The 21,424-nt window shown below is 41.2% G+C and overlaps 2 protein-coding genes across 4 annotated transcripts; both read left to right on the top strand.

The window, feature by feature from the left end:
* Nucleotides 1–4,053: 4,053 nt before the first annotated feature.
* Nucleotides 4,054–14,110, top strand: LOC122886660 (zinc finger and SCAN domain-containing protein 21-like). Of its 3 annotated transcripts, none has more exons than XM_044219124.1 (5): nucleotides 4,054–4,616; nucleotides 5,533–5,588; nucleotides 5,690–5,951; nucleotides 6,288–6,875; nucleotides 13,085–14,110. In XM_044219124.1, exons 1-5 carry the CDS (start codon nucleotides 4,299–4,301, stop codon nucleotides 13,880–13,882), a joined length of 2,022 nt encoding a protein of 673 aa, XP_044075059.1. In that variant the 5' UTR covers nucleotides 4,054–4,298; the 3' UTR covers nucleotides 13,883–14,110. The 3 variants fall into 3 exon arrangements, with proteins under 3 accessions (XP_044075059.1, XP_044075058.1, XP_044075057.1); XM_044219123.1 differs by having other exon boundaries at nucleotides 4,057–4,616; nucleotides 6,288–7,119; nucleotides 13,329–14,110; XM_044219122.1 differs by lacking the exons at nucleotides 4,054–4,616; nucleotides 5,533–5,588; nucleotides 5,690–5,951; nucleotides 6,288–6,875 and adding exons at nucleotides 9,965–10,392; nucleotides 11,324–11,423; nucleotides 11,517–11,619; nucleotides 11,707–11,968 and having other exon boundaries at nucleotides 12,503–14,110.
* On the top strand, nucleotides 9,973–21,100 carry LOC122886659. Its single transcript, XM_044219121.1, has 6 exons — nucleotides 9,973–10,052; nucleotides 15,947–16,295; nucleotides 17,297–17,396; nucleotides 17,491–17,617; nucleotides 17,708–17,966; nucleotides 18,545–21,100. Exons 2-6 carry the CDS (start codon nucleotides 16,008–16,010, stop codon nucleotides 19,922–19,924), a joined length of 2,154 nt encoding a protein of 717 aa, XP_044075056.1. The 5' UTR covers nucleotides 9,973–10,052; nucleotides 15,947–16,007; the 3' UTR covers nucleotides 19,925–21,100.
* Nucleotides 21,101–21,424: the final 324 nt, after the last annotated feature.

Consider the following 21,424-nt stretch of genomic DNA (forward strand, 5'->3'; position numbering starts at 1 on the left):
TGCATGAACACACACACACACACACACACACACACAACAGAGCCACAGATATCGACTTGTACCAGTTTGGGGCGGTTCAGCATCGCTGACAATGAGCCTTTACAATGCAGTAGGACAATGAGAATGACAAAGACAGTGAACGTGATGGTGTCATCAGCGTCCACTCGCATGATTCACCAGGCATCCTACTGCGTCCAACATGTTTCTGAAATATAAAATATGGTTGTGGTGGAGATGATTTTACACATTTTAACTGATAAATGTGGAGCTGAGTGGAGCAATAAGTAGTGAGACCGCCTTTAACCTGGAGGAGCTGGGGTTAATAATTGTGTGGTTTGTTAAAATTAAAACACGTCACACAGAACTCATTTACGCGCTTGCTTTATTTGCTTGTTTTCAGCTTTCTTGGTTGCTTTGGTTTATTGACAACATTTAATGTATTTATAGAATACAACAGTACCACTTTCTAGTAAGGCACCCTTTATAAACGGGGTATAAGTTGTAACTAATGCCTTTCGGTTAAACAATTTACCAATACTTTATAGATCAGTTACAAGCCATTAACAAGAACAAAGTTTTGCCAGGTAGTGAAAGATCCACTCACCAGTTCTTTCTTGAAAACTTCCTTTATTAATGGCTTGAGACTTGATGGCTTATTTAAAAATGACAAATCCATGAGCATTGATAAATTAATTACCAACATGTTTAACTGCATTATTACCAAATAGAAAGGATAAACACTAGTCAACTGTGTTTATAATTGATAAAGCATTAGTTAAATTAAAGCTCCCTTGCTCTTTTATTAGCGCTATGTTCAACCCAACACAAGTCATCCTCAGACCTGTTTTGGGTTAAAATGTTGCATTTAAGGGAGCTTTTATTCCGGTGTGAGGGTACTTTTCTATTTTATTCACATAATAAAAGATATATCACAATAAAAAAAACGTGTAAACTGTTGTTCATGTATACTCACTCACTCTAGTCTGTAGATCTTGGTGTATGTGAGTGACTGATAGTGTGCTGGATGTTCTGGTTCCTTTTAATCCTAAAACCTGTCAATAAGACTTTAAAGTGTGCAAGAACTGGGTTGAATATACTGTACATCAAAGCAGAGCGATTGTTTTTTACATTTCCAAAATGTTCTGAAGGCTCCTGATTTAATCTAATTGAGTGGCATTGTGGGGCCGATACACAATCTTTTAAACTTATCCATTAACCTAAACCCTCAACAAACTATTTATGGTCAGTTTTGTGTGCTAGCTTTGAAAGATTTGCCAATTCTTAGTCACAACTGAGCAAGAAAATGTATCCTGCAGTGTGGTTTGGGGAAAATGTTAAAACACCTATAAGCATGCCTGGACTTGGGCAGAGAGGATATGAGCCGGTGAGATAGTGCGGATGCTTTTTGACAGAGACGCTTGTATGGGAAAACACAGAGCAGGAACTGGTGGTATGCATTGCCATCAATCACATTTATGAACTGAGCGCTCTTATCTGGCGTGCTGACTGACAACATTGTGAAGACTCGCCAACATTCCTCTGTGAATGTGAAAGGCAGCTGACATGTTTCGACTGCGACTCTCTTGCTCTCTTTCCCAGAATTGATATGATGAAGGAGGATAGGACGTAAATAGGAGCCAGGGGTCAAATTCCATTGTGCTCAAACATCCAAGAAAATTACATTATCTACACTATTTGGAACAGTTTCCCCTCCTCTCTCTGGCCCAGTCACATGGGAACTTCATATTGAACGTGCTCTCCATCAAAGGAATGGGTTTGTTGCTGTGTAAACCGTGGAAATGATCTTCTCACACTGTGTGTTTGTGTGCACTGCCGGGTTTATTGCCCCCATCCTAATGTTTACAGTTTAACAGCACATTCCTACTAAGCATCAGCCTTTGAAGTTTCAGCACAATCAGCAAATATGCTGATGGTGAATGATGATATCAAAGTAAGAGAGTAAAGAGGAGGTTTTTGGAATGCAGATTGTCCTCGACTCACATGGTAATTGATATGGCCTCATTCACGAAAGAAAAACTATCATTTAGATTTCTGTGAGACACACTAATACACACTACTAAGGGCTACTGTATACATATCACAAGCATGCACACACACACAAAACAAACACAAGGATACAAATGAATGCTCAGGCAGCTTGATGAGAGATTGATTGACTGGCTTCCCCAGGGCAGATATATGCAGCACTGATTAATAGACACATGGAATCACTTGTCAGATACCCAGCGAGCAGACATCCTAGTAAGTAAAGCCACAAAGCCCTATATCATTTCTTTCTCTCATCATAAAACCCTAGCATGTTTTGGGACACTGGTAATACATGTGTCATGCCCAGAGAGACACAGGAGAGTAGCTTGTCACCACCTGCTACACAAGCCCACTGCAAAGGCTGCAGTTGTGAATGGCATTCCTGTTTGTTCAGGGGCCATGTGTTTAAAACCACAGAGATGACCCTGAGCCCATATTTCAGCCACACGTCCCTGCTGTGGACTGAAGTGACAAGTCAGTATTATAAGATGTAATGCAGGCTGGCATATGGTCAGGATGTCTACTGATCTTTAGAACAAAGCAGGTGTCCTAAAGGTTACAAAATGCAATTTAAAAGTTAAATATCACTACACTGAGGAGTTTAAAATTAAACCAGATGATGTTCTACTCTTGGCACACTCATGTGTAGGCTAATTATGCATTTTGGGAAGTTGTTCTTCTGTTAAAAATCAACTGCATCGAAACATTTAAGAAACTTCATAAGCGCCATTACTGGACAATATGCACAAAGTCTCAGTAAATGGGCATGTTTTTCACTCCCTGCAAGTGGCCCTACAGACGTTAAATAGTTAAAAGACAGAATTCAGTAACTCATGAGGATTATTTACTCAAAACATGAGGCATGCACTGTAGTACAGTATGTGCTCCACCTCCTGGAAAAAAATGTGTTCTTTGACTTGGGGGATTAGATCTGTTAACTGCTTTACAATGTTACACACACACACACACACACACACACACACACACACACACACAGAGGTCATCTTTTGGGAATGTATGACTGGTGAACGCATGAGGGTTTGGTGTGTGTATTTTAACATAATAGGAAACTGAACGTTAGGTGATATCCAGGTAACTCAAAGAGCAGTGCAGCCAATGCAGTGTTTAGATTGGGCCGTTTAATCCCCAGATTATTTTGATACAATATTTTATTATAACATACAATGCACTTTCAAAATCCACAGCATGATATCCTTGGTACTGGTATTTTAGGAACATGCTTTTAAATAATAAAAAAGTGTATTTAAATGTACTTGTTTTAACTGAGTGATGTATACTTCTATTACTCATTTTTATTATTTATTAAAATTTTATTTCTTGTTCTGTTTCGCATCGTGTTTTTATATTCTTATTTATATTACCGTTCTTCGGTAACTTGTATTATTTGACATAGTTTGGAACATAAAGTAATATAAGAGAGTAATATTAACGAAAGCACCCAAAAAGAAAGTTACCTAAATGTTTGACTTCCAAACGATTTTGAAAACAGAAACGGGATTTTCAACATCACTATACCATAGACAACTACTGGCAACAGTCATGACACAAATATTTGGATGCTGAACAGCGCCACCTGCTGGAAACTTCCCAGACAGACCCGCACCTTCGTACGCATCTGCACTTGGCCATTATCAAGTCTAGTTTGAAACTTTAATGGGATTAAACTCTGGTTTGTTTCTGATATTTTCTAGCCAGTCAGTCTACGTGCTGCGTCGAAACTGTCATGTAACCAACATTAGACGAACTAAAGGATTTGAACCCACATAGCTGGGGGGGATAAAACAAAAGCTACTCAAGACACTGCAGCTGGCCGAACAAAACACAAAAGGGTGTCATGTTGCTAAATTAACGCTACCGCGACGCCTTCGCAAGGCTCTCCAATTATCACATCGTAAGAGATGATTTTGTCCGTTAACTAGGCAGCCGTCAGTTTGGGTCTGCTGGGTTTTAGAGATCCCCTTTAATAACAGAAAACATCACCGACTCATAGTCAGTACTGAGCAGCTACACCAGCCGGTGCACGCCTGACAACAAACCGTGCGAACCCGTCCGTAGAGCCCCGCCCATTCAGCCACCACGCTACCGTAGCAACGACGGTTAGCTAAATTAGCTTAGCGCTGTTGTTGAGCTGGAAGAATATTTAAACCCGCCCGGGTCCCCCACTTCATGAACATTAAAACTTGGTCCGACCACTTTTAAGAGCTGGAGGGACAGAACTTAAATCCGGGATGTGCTCCGTCGTCGGCTGTGATTCTGGGCGTCGCAGTGCGCATCGGTTCAAGTTACCGGAGGATCCAGAGAGGAGACTGGAGTGGGTTCAGTTTCTCGCCACAGCCAATAAGCAGCGTTTTAAAGAATCGTCCTGGACGGAAATTACAATTTGCAGCGAACACTTTACAGATGACTGTTTTGAAAACCGGACACCGAGCCATCCAGGCAAGACTGGCAAGGTCCAGCTAACGTTAAAGCCCAGTGGTGTCCCATCACTGTGTCTTCAGTCTGGGCCAGACGAACCTGAGCCAAATCTAGAGAGCCCAAAATGTGTGGTGAGTCTGCTTTAAACATGTGTTTACCCTTCCGACCTGCACGGCGTTTCACCTAATGCTGCGTCCACGTTTCCTTAACGTTATATAGCGAATGCTTCATGTTTGTTGTTATACATGAAGCCGACAGAGTGGACGGACGTAATTCTCACTCTGAGTCAAACACATCAACAAATATTTCTTTCATTCGGGGTTTAATAAATACATGCATCAAAATGAGTGATTAATAATAATAATAATAATAGGTGTTTAATTGCTTATAAAGTCGTTAAGACGCACTAACACAGCAGGATTACATCAAAAGTGACGATTTAATTATCAAGTAAGAGATTTTAATTTTTACCCTCTCGTATAAACATTTAAAAAAGACACATGTGCAAGTTAGTTAGACATTTATATGTCTTTATTGGACATAATTGACTTATTCCCTCAGAGACCCTCATTAATCATAACTGGAGTGATACAGTAGGTAATAAAAGTACAGTGGGATGCCCTGCGCCACGTAGTATCAACACAGGAAGCTCCTAACAACAGAAATGTAATGTCCTCTCCTTTTACATCCACATTTTTTCATAAGCAAACTGACTAGTAGTGCTAATCCACACCTTGTGTTCTTGCTGCCTCAGGTGTGTAATGTGCTATTATTGACTTAGCTCTATAGCGCTAACACACAGTAGTCCTATGGTGATATAGTATTTAGTATAGGATACTGTTATCCCACTGTCCACATTTCCATGCAAACGTAGCCATTTACCATCCAGTTGGTAAGTATACACATTGTACAGTCAGTGCACACACAAAAAGCATGTTTGTATGTTTTCATATAAAATCAATACTTTAATATTGTCCAAACACAATTTTTGATTTGTATTGTATGTTGCTTTTGGTCGACTACACTTACTTTTGTTACCTTGTGTAGGAGTCTTGTGGCTGGATGCAACCAAAAAATGTGAATAAGGATTTGATCAGGGAAAAGTAAGTTCTCTTTAAATTTGTGCTTAACGTTTTTGCTTAACTTTGGCTACTTTTCACATCAGGTTGGTGTTTTGAATATTTCATTTAAATCGTTTTTTTAGAGCTGCACTTCTAAAGATGAAAGGGAAGTGTGTTGTGAACGAAAAACGCCTCCTCCAGTTGTTCCGCTGCAAGTGCCCGTCATGTGGCTGTAAACTTCAGATGGAGAAGGTCACCTATGGGGTGCTCGTCATCTTGAACCAACGGTGCCTTCAGTGTGAGTACAGAAACCAGTGGAAAAGCCAAGTCAATGCCAGCGTCCCGACAGCTGAAGATCAACACCTGACAGGAGGCGCAGCAGCAGCAACTCCAGAGACCCAACAGGTAGGACTTACCGCAACATATCCAGACACACTGCTTGTAGCTTAAGGATTGTGCATCCAAGAAAATGTCTATACGAAAACCATACACACACCACGCTGTAAGGCGGAGCCCTGAAAGGTCACGTTGGGATTTTTTTTTCTGTACTCAAGTTTTGCGTTCCTTTGCTATGAGTCCTTTTTGCTTTCAGTTTGATTTTATAAACTGTTTAGTTAGAATCATGAATCGTAAGGTGTCTTCTGCTTGCACCTTCTTGTTTTTTCAGTTGCAGTATTTAATATTTTTTCTCCTGTACAGACTTTAATTTTACCCATACCCACTGTTGTCTTTGTATCACAGGCAGTGCCAACAGATCACACCAGTGTCACAGGGGTCCCTGAGATTGTTGCCGTTGTTGATGAGGAAAGTGATCCCATGGATGAGGAATCGAGTGATCAGGGTGACATGGATTCAGACGAGGATTGGAGGCCAGTGAAGGATTTTTTCCCGGCTAGAGTGCTTCAAAAGAAACCTGATAATGAAACCGAAGATGACGGGGAGGAGGAGGAAGAACATGATGACTATCCTCACCTTGCCCCCAAACACAGCCAGCTCTGCACAGATTGTGGGATGTTTTTCAGCAGACGGTGGCCTCACACATGTGAGCACAAAATTAAACCCTACCCTTGCAATATTTGTGGAAAAAGATGTGTCAGTGAGGTCGCTCTTAATCGTCACAGCAGAATCCATGATGCAAACTATGAGCATCGGTGCAAATACTGCCACGTTACGTTCAAAACAAAGGTGGACAAAATCACTCACGAGCAGACCCATGTAACTCAAGGAAAGCCCTATAAATGTCCTGACTGTTCAGAGACATTTCCCACAAATAAGGAACGCAAAATCCACCTGGAGGATCACAGAGGCCCCCAGCAGTTAAAATGTGACATCTGTGGGATTGAATTCCTTTGGCCACTTGCTCTCCAGAGACACTTAACTGTGCACACAGGAGTGAAGCCGTTTAAGTGCTCGGTGTGCCAACGTGGCTTCAAACAGGCAGGCCACCTGAAGTCCCACATGCGTCTGCACACAGGGGAGAGGCCTTATAAGTGTCAGCATTGCGACAAATGCTTCAATCACAACGTGAGCTTGAAGAGTCATGTCCAGCGTTACCACACGTCGAGCTCCGGACATGAACGGAAGAAAGGAACTGCAAATGAAAGGGAAAGTGACACTGGTGATGCTCAGGATAATGGGAACAAGAGAGGTGCAGATTCAGGGCTTGACAATGTAGAGGAAGAACAGGATACAGAAGAGGAGGCGCAGAATGAGAGAATATATGGGCCTAAAAAAAAAAGAAAAAGCACGGGGCGACCCATAGGAAGGCCGAAGAGCTATGAATCATGCAACGCAGGTCTGGCAGTTCAAGAGGAAGGCCAGGGTTCAAACACTAAGACTGGAAAATCACAGGTGCCGCAGTTAAAGAGAAGACGTTGCAGTGATGAAGAAAGTGAGGACGAGCCCAGTGACAGCGTCACATCCTTTGAAACGGCAGAGGAGGAAGAGGAGACGAGTGAGAAAGTGACATCAAGCACAAGCAAATCGAGAAGAAGGGCAAAAAGTTCTGACAGTGACTCTGATTTTGACCCAAAAGACTCAAAGAGAAAGAGGTACAGCAGCCAGAACAGTGGCAAGAGCTCAGGGAAGCGCAGGGGACGACCGAGGAAAAACCTAGAGGTGTGAAGATTTTTCATTTGGTTTAAACAACTGTAAAAAGAAAGGAGTCATATAAAGCGGACGTTCATACAGAACTGGACTGATTTCTTAGAATATTACATAATAAGACAGACAAAACATGTACACCTAGGTCAGGGTATAGGTCAAATTGCATTGCCTTTTACTGTAAAGAGAAGCTGTTGCTTTGATTTCAAAATCCTTTTGAATCATGTTACCTGACGTGTAGATCATGGCATCAAATTGGATAAAAGTGCATTAAACAGGGCTGATGTTAAGTGCCTGTGTTCCTTTCTGTTGTAAATCCCCAAATGCTTCTTCATAATACTGTCATATGTAATGATGAATGAATGATCTCTAAACTGCTTGAATGTTAGTCACACATGCTGCTGAGAGGGGAGGTAACTTCACTCCTACTGTACATCTAACAGGTCATCTTTTGGGACCACTGACCCTCAGAAGGCTTGGCTGTGTATTTGAACATTTTTGTGGCACCAGGGTTGGAAAAACTTTCAACTGCTTTTGTAGTTCAAGTAATGACAAGAGCAATAACGCCATGCAGTGGGTAGACAGGAGACAACGGGTGATACTTAAAAAGCACATTTCCTCACTTTCCTGTGGTGATATTTAGCCATGCAGATAGTTTTAGTGTAGCCTAATTTATAACATACATACAATATTATCAGTAACACTGAGTATTTTTCCTGCCCCCTGGCCTTTTGTGGGTCTCATGTAGCTATTAAGAGTTTTCTCATTTTTTAAGTAATCTAATGTATTGAACCTTAGAGCAAGTAATAATAAGCAGGCATATCATGCAGGAAACTTACACAGTTTAAAAGTATAAGAATGTGGAGACTGTGTTCAGGGGAGGAAATGGTTATTTGTTTTTTTAAGGACGACTGACTTTAAAATGAAATGGACACTGAGGGAGAATAAAACCTGAAGGTGGAAGTAATGCAACCTCGTGGATGCCAACTGCCGTAAAACCTCAAAGAAGAAGAAGAAAAAGGCTGCATTAGTAACTATTATTGCTACGGGTTCATGATGTCTTGCAAAACAGCAATTTATAATGTTAGGAATAAAGAAATCACACAAGCTGAACAGTCCAACAATCCAAGTAAATATTAAATATAATTAGTTTGGACATTTTTCAGTAAACTATCAAGCTATCACTGAGATTTTCTTCAGAAACTATTTGCTAACTAGGCAACAGGAGTTTTATGTACCTTACTGCCACCTAACCGTGGATGAGCTTTCATGCACCAAATGCATAACTGCAACCATCGTTGTTGACTCGCTTCCTCAGGAGAAGTTCACTTCAGTTTTTCAGATAAATGTAACTATACTTAAGAAGACAAGTGTCGAGGGGAAGTAAACGTGAGCATGCTAATGAAGCGCCGCTGCTTTTTTTTTTTTTTTTTTTCCTTCTTCTTCTTCTTCTTCTTCTTCTTCTTCTTCTTCTTCTTCTTCTTCTTCTTGTTTTACGGCGGTTTGCATCCAGTTTATTGGTGCATTAGCGCCACCTTCTGCTCCGGAGTGTGGATCAGACAATAGACTTAAAATCTAAATCCCTTCAAAATAAAATGAGAAAAAACCCCACCGCACACACACCCTACTACTACACACAACTACGTTTTATCCTCCGTGCTATCCATGTCAGCCGCCCCAGCACCCTATCCAGTTTTTCCATCATACCCTATTAAAAACCCCTTAGAAAAGCTAACAGCACCCTGACCTGTGCTCTCTCACCCATGCTCAGTAAATCTTTTAATGTTTATTCCTGCACCCCTAATTCCCTCAGATTACTCCTCCTCACCTCTCTCTGGGTCATATCGCCCCTACAGCTCAGAACTACACGCCCACTGTCTCCTCTTCCTCACACACGCCTGTCAGGTGTTTCCCTGACATCTCCAGCGTGTTGTTTAGTGCACAGTGCCCTGACCTTAATCTTGTCCACACTGTTTCCACTACCTACCCTAGTAACTTTGACACTTTTTTGAATTTTACATAGATGTCTCCCTTTCCCCTCTTTGTCCCACCTTTCTTGCCATAATTGATTTGTTTTTCCCCCCTGATTAAACCTTTAGCCTCTGCTTTACTGATACTAATTTGCATTTCTTTATTTCCTTTCTTTAACGCCCTCTTTGCTAACTCATCCACCCCTGCATGCGCTGGAACCCACAGGCATTTTACCTGCCCTCCCCGATGTTTTGAACTCGTTCATATGCAGTCTACGATTAAACCTGAAGCCGGGATACGCCTGATGCCAAACCCCGCGAACCCCGCCATGAAACCCCGCCCATTCAGCCCGCCAACACTGCCGTAGCACATATGGCTAGCTGTTAGCTTATACCTGCTGGGGACAGTGGGATAGGAGTCGCCACCGAGAACATCTAACTTTAACGCTGCCCGTCCACTTTTTAAAAACTGCAGGAACAGAACTTAAATCGGGATGTGCTCCGTCGTCGGCTGTGATTCGTGGCGTCGCAGTGCGCATCGGTTCAAGTTACCGGAGGATCCAGAGAGGAGACTGGAGTGGGTTCAGTTCCTGTTTGAAGTCAACGGGCAACGACTTAAAGAATCGTCCTGCACCGATATCACCATTTGTAGTGAACACTTTACTGATGACTGTTTTGAAAACCTGACCCCGACTGGCATGGTCCAGCTGAAGCCCAGTGTTGTCCCATCACTGTGTATCAAGCCAGAGCCAGACGAACCTGAGCCATGTCAGGTGAGGCCGAAATATGTGGTTTGCTTTAACAGCTTTAACCTCCGGCTACAGTACACTGAAAGACACGAGCATCACCCATTCCTGCCTAACTACACATGGAGATATCAACTGAATGCTTGACTACTGTTGACACTATATTTTCTTAAGGATGTGTTTGTTTTAATACACACATCCGCCCGAGTGGACGGAGTTTAGTCACAATTTGTCTAACACACTGTTTCTATTGACAAACGTACTTTAAATTGCTGTTAATCGCTTATTAAGTGGATGTACAATTTAAATGAATCATTACAAAATAGGCCAGAGACACATTACAAATTCAATTGTCAAGTACAGCAAATGTGCACAAAGGGTTTTTTTTTTAGGTAGACAATTTGGTGTGTTAAGTGGTTAGGTGTTAGTTATGTTATTGATTACAGTAATGACACATTAACAAATCAGGTTTATATCAGCATGACAATATGTTAGGTGTTTATTTCCATATTCTTTTATTACAAATAACTGGTTTATCCCATCAGAGACATACATTAGGAGTCATAGCAGGAGAGCTATATGCAACATGTAGAGTACAGTATATGAAAGTGATTCAAATACTGCATATTTTCATTGCCCCAGTTGAAATATTGTTTGCACTGACAGGTGTGTTTACTGACCTAGCCCTAACTACTGTTGATACTGTATACTGAGCACGTGCCATGTGTTTTGGTGTAGAGATAACCCAAGGACTGAGATACTGCGTTATCCCACTGCTCACATTTACAGGCCTACTGAGCCATTCCCCATGTGCATGCACACTAAACTTTCATTTATTTTCATATAAAATAAATCATGTAGTACTGTAAGGTGTATTGTATGTGGCTTTTGTTAGTACAACTCATAGAGAGTCTATGCTACAACTACAAGCTTTTGCTTTTTTCATTGCTTTGTGTAGGAGCCTGTGGAAACCACAGAGTTTACGTCTCCATGTGATCAACTTAAAACGCGTGATAGTCCATCGTCCTACTCTGAAGAATCAGGACGAACTTCAGTAGGTAAGAAACTCCACGTTGTTATGTGCTGGAGTGGGCATTCACTCAAATGTTTTGTTTTCATGTGAATAATGAACGTTACATTTAAATTTGCAGCTGCCCAAGAAAGCCCAGTGCCAAGTGATACTTCAGATGCTTTCATGTCTGATTATGGTCAGATGCTACAAAAAATTGTGAACATTGATATGATCAGGGAAAAGTAAGTTCATCTTTTTCAACAGTTGTACTTTAAGTACACCAGGTTAGCTTTTTAAACCTTAATGTTTCGTTTAAATCGTTTTTTTAGAGCTGCACTTCTGCAGATGAAAGGGAAGTGTGTTGTGAACGAAAAACGCCTCCTCCAGTTGTTCCGCTGCAAGTGCCCGTCATGTGGCTGTAAACTTCAGATGGAGAAGGTCACCTATGGGGTGCTCGTCATCTTGAACCAACGGTGCCTTCAGTGTGAGTACAGAAACCAGTGGAAAAGCCAAGTCAATGCCAGCGTCCCGACAGCTGAAGATCAACACCTGACAGGAGGCGCAGCAGCAGCAACTCCAGAGACCCAACAGGTAGGACTTACCGCAACATATCCAGACACACTGCTTGTAGCTTAAGAGTTTAGTCTCCTTTTTAATAGAGTTGTGCAGTTTTTTAACTAAACTATTTTAAAAATCGATTGTTTCAGTCACCAAAAGGAGTGACAAAATGCTACAATTTCTCAGCTTCCAGCTTCTTAAATGGGAAGTTTGCTGCTTCTCTTGGTCATACATCACAGTAAGCTGAATATCTTTGGATTTTGGACTTTCGGTCGGACAAAACAAAACATTTGAAGACGTCACCTTGGACTGTGGGCAGTTGTGATTGGCATTTTTTACTCTCTTTTGACATTTCATAGACCAAATGATTAATCGAAAAAATTATCTGCAGATGAATTGATAATGAAAATGATCGTTAGTTGCACCACTATAAATAGCTCAATCAGTAATAAAAGTCCTAATGTGTCTGCGCTTGCATCTGTTTTGTTTGTTTGGCTGTAACATTCATCCTGTACTGACTGACAAATGTTACATTTGACCCATTTCTTGTCATTATATCTTTCACAGACAGTGTCAACAGATGACAACCACAGCACTATCACAGGTGTCTCTGAGATTGTTGCTGTTATTGATGAGGAGAGTGATCCCACGGGTGAAACGGAGGAATCGGGTGATGAAGGTGACATGGATTCAGACGAAGATTGGAATCCAGTGGAGGAGCTTTTACCGGATAAAGAGCTTCATGGTGAATCTGATGAGGAAAGCGAATACGAAGATGATGACTATCCTCACCTTGCCCCCAAACACAGCCAGCTCTGCACAGATTGTGGGATGTTTTTCAGCAGACGGTGGCCTCACACATGTGAGCACAAAATTAAACCCTATTCTTGCAATATTTGTGGAAAAAGATGTGTCAGTGAGGTCGCCCTAAATTCTCACAGCAGAATCCATGATGCAAACTATGAGCATCGGTGCAAATACTGCCACGTTACGTTCAAAACAAAGGTGGACAAAATCACTCACGAGCAGACCCATGTAACTCAAGGAAAGCCCTATAAATGTCCTGACTGTTCAGAGACATTTCCCACAAATAAGGAACGCAAAATCCACCTGGAGGATCACAGAGGCCCCCAGCAGTTAAAATGTGACATCTGTGGGATTGAATTTAACCGTGTCCGTTCTCTCCAGAGACACTTAACTGTGCACACAGGAGTGAAGCCGTTTAAGTGCTCGGTGTGCCAACGTGGCTTCAACCAGGCAGGCCACCTGAAGTCCCACATGCGTCTGCACACAGGGGAGAGGCCTTATAAGTGTCAGCATTGCGACAAATGCTTCAATCACAACGTGAGCTTGAAGAGTCATGTCCAGCGTTACCACACGTCGAGCTCCGGACATGAACGGAAGAAGGGTAAAAACAAAACTGTATGCGACATTGTTGATGTTCAGGAAAATGGGAACGAGAAAGGCACAAACTCAGGGCTTGACAATGTAGAGGAAGAACAGGATACAAAAGAGGAGGTGCAGAAGGACAGAGCAGATGTGCCAAAAAAGAAAAAGAGGAGCACAGGTAGGCCCATAGGAAGGCCGAAGAGAAATGCAGCAGGCAGCTTGGCCGGTGAAATGCAAGGCCAGTGTTCAAGCTCTAAGAGCGCCAAAGTAAAAATGCAGAAGTTAAAGAGAAGACGTTGCAGTGATGAAGAAAGTGAGGATGAGCCGACCGATTGTGACACATCCTTTGACCTAACAGAGGAGGAGGAAGAGGAGATGAGTGAGAAAGTGACATCGAGCACGAGCAGATCAAGAAGAAGGGGAAAAAATTCTGACTTGGACTCTGATTTTGACCCAAAAGACTCAAAGAGAAAGAGGTACAGCAGCCAGAACAGTGGCAAGAGCTCAGGGAAGCGCAGGGGACGACCGAGGAAGAATCAAGTAGTTGAAGACACTTAAAAAGACATTGAGATAAAAAGGTTACTGAGTTGAGCACTTAAGATAAATACAATTTAGAGTGTTATACAGAACTTGACTGTTTTCCATGATATGGGTCCAGGGGTCTTTTCAAATTTCTCTGATTTTATAATGTCACTTTGACTTCAAGATACTTTTGAATCTTGTTAACTGAAGTGTGTACCATGGGACCAAACGGGGTAAAATTAGATTAAACTGGTTTGACTTTAAGTGCCTGTTCTCCTTTGTGCTGTAGGTGATCAATAATTCCATCAAACTGTTATATACTGTATGAACATTAGATGTGTTAATTGCTGAAAGTAGCCACATCTCTTAGTGCCATCAATTCACTTGTACTGTATGCCTACAGCCAGGTCATCTTTTGGGATGGTGTGTTTTTAACAATTTTCCAAATGCTTTCGTAGCTAGGCGACAACCAGGTAACAGAAAGAGTAATACAGCGTTTTGACAGTGGGTCTTTACATTACTCTGATACAGTACTAATGTTAATTATGTTGGATAATTATACAACTAATTTCTTTTGTATGAAAACACTTTATTCCAAATTCCATAGTATGAAACATAAAGTAGCTAATATGATATTGTTGAGTGGATTAATAACTAACGTTTAAATGACAAGCCTGAATGATGTCGTAGTAGGAAAAGCACAGGTGTTACTAATAACGATGGCTCCGCTCTATTCAAGTGTCCTGTTCCCTATCCAGATAGTATGCATATCCAATATTTCTGTCTCCACCCCAATATAATGGGAGTGAAAGGAATGTGATGTATTTGTGTTGCTCAGTGCATTGAGAAATTACTCTGACTCAGGTTAGAGATCTGGCTCATATACATTAACCTCCATTGTATCGAGATGCAGGCAGGAATGCCAGAGATGGATGCCCCAAAACCTGGACAAATGAAACCAAAACTACCTGCATGGTTAAATACCACTAGGGCAAAGTGAGGAAATGTTTTTTTTTTTTTTGTAATTTGGGTTATCTGATCCTTTAATTTGTGTTGCGGTGTAAAACTTTCTAAGCTCAACAGGTCCATCTAATGGACCTGCATATCTGCACACATCAGTAAACCTTCGTAGGACTAAACTTTTTGTGTATTATTTTTATTGAAGTAGGCGTCTTAGTACATGTTAACGAGTCTACTGTCGGAGTGACGGGCTTCCACAGGTATAGTGTCAGACTTTATGTTACCTGACGAGTTTTGAGGTTGATACTTCAGTTATTAGTGGCCTCATTGTCGAAATATCGCGTTCCTGGACCTCGAAAACCTTTGTGCACAACGTATAAGAAGTATGGCCCCAAAAGACAGTAACTTCATTTATTGAACCTAAAGCCGGGACACGCCTGATGTGAAACTACGCGAACCCGGCCATAGAACCCCGCCCATTCCGTTATAACATATTTTTTCTCTCCACCAGTTTTGCGTCAAGTCCCGCCCTACTGTGCTGTGATTGGCTAGCTTGTGACTTCGGCGCGGACTTGTGATTGGATGCCCGTGTCCCTAGGGTGATGTTAGTATAACTGAAATGCTTTAATTTGCCTATTTTGTTATCTTATACAGTTCTCTAACCCTTTTTCCCTCGATGGCAAGGCATTCAAGATTGAGTGTATATATTCATTGAATAAAATTATGGTTATGAATACATGATTTGCTGAGAAGCAAATGGTATATGAACAAGTGGTTACATTGCGTATAGTTAAATTGCGTTGTATGCCCTGTGTAGCTATAAAGGATTTAAACTATATTTATATGTATTATTATTATTATTATTATTATTATTATTATTATGTTATCGTCAACGTCACTAGTGTTGGTAGCGGGGCTTGGCGAAAATTCGACAGAAAAACCTAGCATCCAATCACAAGGACGCGTTGAAATAACAAGCTAGCCAATCACAGCACAGCAGGGTGGGACCTGACGCAAAACGGGTGGGGGAAAATAACGCGCACGTTTACCAAAACCGCCACAGCCACTAGCAGAAAGGGCTAGCCGTTAGCTTGTCACTATTGCTGAAGTTAGAAGGTCCATCTTCCAGTTCTCATGAACATCTAACTTTAACGCTGCCCGTCCACTTTTTAAAAACTGCAGGAACAGAACTTAAATCGGGATGTGCTCCGTCGTCGGCTGTGATTCGTGGCGTCGCAGTGCGCATCGGTTCAAGTTACCGGAGGATCCAGAGAGGAGACTGGAGTGGGTTCAGTTCCTGTTTGAAGTCAACGGGCAACGACTTAAAGAATCGTCCTGCACCGATATCACCATTTGTAGTGAACACTTTACTGATGACTGTTTTGAAAACCTGACCCCGACTGGCATGGTCCAGCTGAAGCCCAGTGTTGTCCCATCACTGTGTATCAAGCCAGAGCCAGACGAACCTCTGGAGAGCCCACAATATGTGGTGAGTCTGCTGCAACAGCTGTAACACAGTAACATCTGTTACTATCCCCTCCCTACCTCCTCACGCCCACCGGATGATACATCCTACATGTCAAACAAATCCTGTTTAATGGTTCGAGTTCATTCTCCGTTTGACCCAAGCAGCACACTGTTTTTATCAATAAAAGCTGCTTTCAGTGGCTGCTAATTTTAGTAAATAAATAAGTGATCTGTCATAAAGACAACAGAGTCCCAGTTAAATGTATACGCACGTTATCCTTTTCCATTGATAAGGTGTTTATCAAATTAAGTAATGACACTCTAATATAGCAGGATAATGTCAGAATGCAGTTAATCATCATGTACATAGTTATTTTACTTTTCAGTATAATCTACTGAAATCTAATCTAATCTATAAAAGCCTACATAAACAAGTGTGCAAGGTGTTTGTGACACAGGTAATTCCATATAATTAACTTGATTTGGTCAGAGGCACACATTTGAGACACATTAAGAGTCATAACTATAGTAATCCCATTGAGCATCAGTCTGTCAACATACTGTATGACACAATAATCACCGTGAACTCTACAATCAACATCCCTCATGTAATTGAGATTTACTGTCCGCTTCCTTTTACACAACATGTAGCCTATACAAGGTAAATCATGTCCACATTTTTAAATATTCATAAATTAGTGTGCTGGTCCACATCTTGTTAAATGCTGCTTGTACCTTCAGGTGCTTAATGGCACATTGACTTATCCCCATAGTGCTGTTGAGGTCACAGTATGATGAGCACTTGCCCTGTCACTGGTGCCTAGTCTGTGAGACTGTGTTATCCCACTGCCCACAGCTACAGGCTAACGTAGCCGTTCACCATGCAGTTGTTTAGTATACACATTGTCCAGTCAGTGCACACATACAGCTTTCGTTTATTTTTTATTAAAAAATCGACCAAACACAATTTTAGTGTATTGTATGTAGCTTTTGTTTAACTACAAGCTTTGTGTCATTTGGTAGGAGCCTGTGGAAGCCACAGACTTTGCTCGTCAGTGTGATGACCTTAACACATGTAATAGTCCAACTTCCTACTCTGAAAAATCAAAACATACTCTAACAGGTAAGAAACTTTACATATATTTTATATTAAAAAAAGAGGGTATTTATTTGTTAAACTGTTTCTTTACATGTGAATACTGCACTTTATTTTGTAGGCTCCTCAACAAGTCCTGTGTCAAGTGGTGTCTCGGTGTCATATTCACCTGATGTTTCAAATGCTTTTGCCTCTGGATCTGACCAGAGGCAACAAAAAGCCAAGAATATTGATTTGAACAGGGAAAAGTGAGTTACACTTTCTCAGCATTTTTGCTTATTTTCTTTACATTTTACAGTAGGTTGGCTTTTTAAATCTTCATTTTGATGGATTTTTAGAGCTGCGCTTCTGCAGATGAAAGGAAAGTTGGTTGTGAATGAAAGCTGCCTCCTCCAGTTGTTCCGTCGCAAGTGCCCGTCATGTGGCTGTAAACTTCAGATGGAGAAGGTCACCTATGGGGCGCTCATCATCTTGAAGCAACGGTGCCTTCAGTGTGAGTACAGATACCAGTGGAAAAGCCAAGTCAATGCCAGCGTCCCGACAGCTGAAGATCAACACCTGACAGGAGGCGCAGCAGCAACTCCAGAGACCCAACAGGTAGGACTTGAATAGTCAGACACACTGCACCACATCTTGACACAAGTTCTGCCATACGTTTTTTAGCATTTCCTCTGATCTATAGAGAAAGACTGAGCTGTATTTTGATATAGTATTATATTTAGTAGACCGCCGCTGGTTGTGACCACAACACGAATGGGCGCACCTTCAGCTGTGGCTGCTCAGGCGCAAGTCTTTATCGTTTCAAATAAATAGATAACTCTCACCAACTGCTGCCGAGGCTGTAGCTGTGATTATTATGACCATAACCATGGGATGACAGAGCTTTGGCCATTGCTGTCACTGTGATTGTGGCTGTAGCCGTAGCTGTGCTTTGGTTGTTATGATTATGGATGTGACACATTAGTTATAATGTGTGTAACACTAGTAAAATATTTTTGGCTATTTTGCACATGGGCCTTTTGCTCATATAGAATTCAGTTTATTTAGAATAATAAATCATAACGTTTCCAATGCTTGCCCCTCCTTTTTAGTAATGTGGCTATAATATTCTGTGCTATATAGACTTGAAAAGTTTTACCCATGCTAGGTCATCCTTTTCATTGTGTTCTTCACAGCAAATTCCAACAGATGACAACTTCAGCAGTACAAGTTTCTCTGAGATCGTTACTTTTAGTGATGAAGAAAGTGATCCCTCAGATGAAGGAGAGGAGGGTGAGGAAGGTGGGATGAGTTCAGATGGGGAATGGAATCCAACTGAGGATTTTATGCTAGCTGAAGAGCTCACAAAGGAGTCTGAAGAGGAAAGCGAAGATGAAGGCGACGAAGAAGAAGATCTGGATTCCCCGGGTGGCCTCAAAATTAATGAGCTCTGCACAGAGTGTGGAAGTTTTTTCAATATTCTGAAGCCTCACACATGTGAGCACAAAATAAAGCCCTATTCCTGCAATATTTGCGGCAAAAGATGTGTTACCGAGACATCTCTAAAAACTCACAACAAAATCCATGATGAAACCTATGAACATCCTTGCAAGTACTGCCACGTTACCTTCAAAACAAGGGTGGACAAACTTAAACACGAGCAGACCCATCGAGATAGAAAAGATCCCTATAAATGTCCTGACTGTCCAGAGACATTTGCCACCAGTAAAGAACGCAGTATCCACCTGGCAAATCACAGAACCCAAAAGGAGTTCAAATGTGGAGTTTGTGGGATTGAATTCAAGGATGTACATCATCTTCGGAGACACTCTGTTGTGCACACAGGATTGAAACCCTACAAGTGTTCAGTGTGCCAACGTGGCTTCAGCCAGACGAGTCACCTGAAGTCCCACATGCGTCTGCACACAGGGGAGAGGCCTTTTAAGTGTCAGCATTGTGACAAAAGCTTCAATCACAACGTGAGCTTGAAGAGTCATGTCCAGCGTTACCACAAGTCGAGCTCCGGACGTGAACGGAAGAAAGAAAAGATAAAGGAAAGGGAAAGTGACACTGGTGATGCTGAGGACAATGGGAATAAGAAAGACACATACTCTGAGTCTGACAATGTAGAAGAAGAACAAGACACAGAAGAGGAGGTGCAGAAGGAGAGAACAGATATGCCAAAAATTAAAAAAAAGAGGAGCACAGGTAGGCCCAGAGGAAGGCCGAAGAGAAATGCAGCAGGCAGCTTGGTTCTGGCAGGGCAAAAAAAGGACCATCGTTCAAACATTGCAAAATCAAAGGGGCAGAAGTTAAAGAAAACAGGTTCCAGCAATGAGGAAAGTGAGGACAAGCCATCAGACAGTGACATGTCCTTTGACTCAGCAGAAGTGGAAGAAGAAGAAGAGAAGGAGACGGTGAGGAAGAGCACGGGGAGATCAAGAGGAAGACCAAAAAATGACAGTGACACTGATTTTGACCCAGAGGAGGAAACAAAGAAAAAGAGATACAGCAGCCAGAGCAGTGGTAAGCGCTCAGGGAAACGTAGGGGCAGACCGAAGAAGAATGTCATCTAGATTAAGAATTAATTTGGTGTGGCAATTGTGAAAATAAAGAAGCCATTTAGATTGGGGGGCTATAGAGAACTGGATTGGTATCTCTTGAGTAGATATATTAAAACAATTCTGAATATGAGAAACAAAACATCTACATAGGCCAGCGTCTTTCTCAATTAAATCGTCTTTTACTGTTAAAGTTCTAGTGTGTAACATTTAGGAGGAGCTAGTGGCAGAAAAGGAATATAATATTTAAAGTGTATGTATACGTATGTTTTCATTAGTGCATAATCGCCCGAGAATAAGAATTGTATTTTCATTATCTTAGAATAAGCTGTTATATCTACAGAGGGAGCGGGTTCCCTTCCACAGAGAACGCCATGTTGCACCGCCACGTTTCGAGTTTCATGGCCACCGTAGTTTCTCGTTCACACTTGGAAGGGGAGGGTGATGCGAGCGGTATTCAAATGGTTGCAAACTGCAATTTCACCGCTAGATGCCACTAAATCCTACACACTGGACCTTTAAGACCTAATGTTGCTTTGATTTTCAGATACTTTTCAGATACCTGTTGACCGATGTATAGACCATGGAATTAAATTGGAAAAAGTGGATTAACCAGGACTGATGTTAAGTCTTTGCAAGAAAAACAAGTCAGTGTTTGTTCAAAATCAATAATGTAAGAAGTTATTTAGCTTGATAAATGGTTTTGCTACCTGTCACCAATGAGACCAACCCTCTCAGATGATTTGATATCACTAATAATGGATAGACGGGCAGTAATGGAGGTAACTGCAAATTACCTTTGGAAAATGTGGGTCACTAAATGTAGAAATGTTACTGTTTGGGAAATGTGTACTCTATTCATGTATTGTAATAATAATAATGTCATCGTCAAGCAAAAAAATACCTTTATAATGAAGTCAGGGCACTTTGGCACAGTCAATTTCTATCTTTTCTTATTCACTATAAATCTGTATAATTAAGTAACTGAATATATTCAGATAGCAATTCATTGTTACGTGTTTTGTTTTTTGAATCATTACACAATTTTACCTGTTGACTAATAAATCAGACTCAATCAATGAACATGTTCTCTTACACAATACCTTCAAATCTATAGAAACATATAGTTTGTTATCTCTTGTTATATCTTGATTGTAAGTTTTGGGGTGTTAATAAAAAAAAATGACGGTTCTCTTCTTAAGCCTGAGCTTAATAATAATAATAATAATAGCTGTGGCCTCACAGCTATTATTTTAAAAAGGACCATACCAATGGGTTTGTATTGTTTAGCCAATTGACTACAAATTGTTATAGTTTACATTGCTGCTGACCATTTTGAAGCTTGAAACTAGTTTGAGATACAGTAGGTGATTCATCAGAGTTAAGAGAAGCTAGTTATGGTTCTGTTGTGGTCCGATAATAATACATTTATTAAAAAGGGACTGTTAACTGAAACTCATCCTCTTGGAACGTTCAAGGAGAAACTGCCGTCTGAGATTTCACAGCAACATTTTA

This window comes from Siniperca chuatsi, linkage group LG13, assembly GCF_020085105.1.
Source record: "Siniperca chuatsi isolate FFG_IHB_CAS linkage group LG13, ASM2008510v1, whole genome shotgun sequence".
In the NCBI taxonomy this organism is placed as follows: Eukaryota; Metazoa; Chordata; class Actinopteri; order Centrarchiformes; family Sinipercidae; genus Siniperca; species Siniperca chuatsi.

Excerpts from the sequence above, each read along its gene's own strand:
- LOC122886660 (XM_044219122.1), top strand. The coding sequence starts at position 10,114 with ATGTGCTCCGTCGTCGGCTGTGATTCGTGGCGTCGCAGTGCGCATCGG. Across the intron at positions 10,393-11,323 it reads ACGAACCTGAGCCATGTCAG|GAGCCTGTGGAAACCACAGA; the intron begins GTGAGGCCGAAA and ends TGCTTTGTGTAG. Across the intron at positions 11,969-12,502 it reads CAACTCCAGAGACCCAACAG|ACAGTGTCAACAGATGACAA; the intron begins GTAGGACTTACC and ends TATCTTTCACAG.
- LOC122886659 (XM_044219121.1), top strand. The coding sequence starts at position 16,008 with ATGTGCTCCGTCGTCGGCTGTGATTCGTGGCGTCGCAGTGCGCATCGG. Across the intron at positions 16,296-17,296 it reads TGGAGAGCCCACAATATGTG|GAGCCTGTGGAAGCCACAGA; the intron begins GTGAGTCTGCTG and ends GTCATTTGGTAG. Across the intron at positions 17,618-17,707 it reads ATTGATTTGAACAGGGAAAA|AGCTGCGCTTCTGCAGATGA; the intron begins GTGAGTTACACT and ends ATGGATTTTTAG.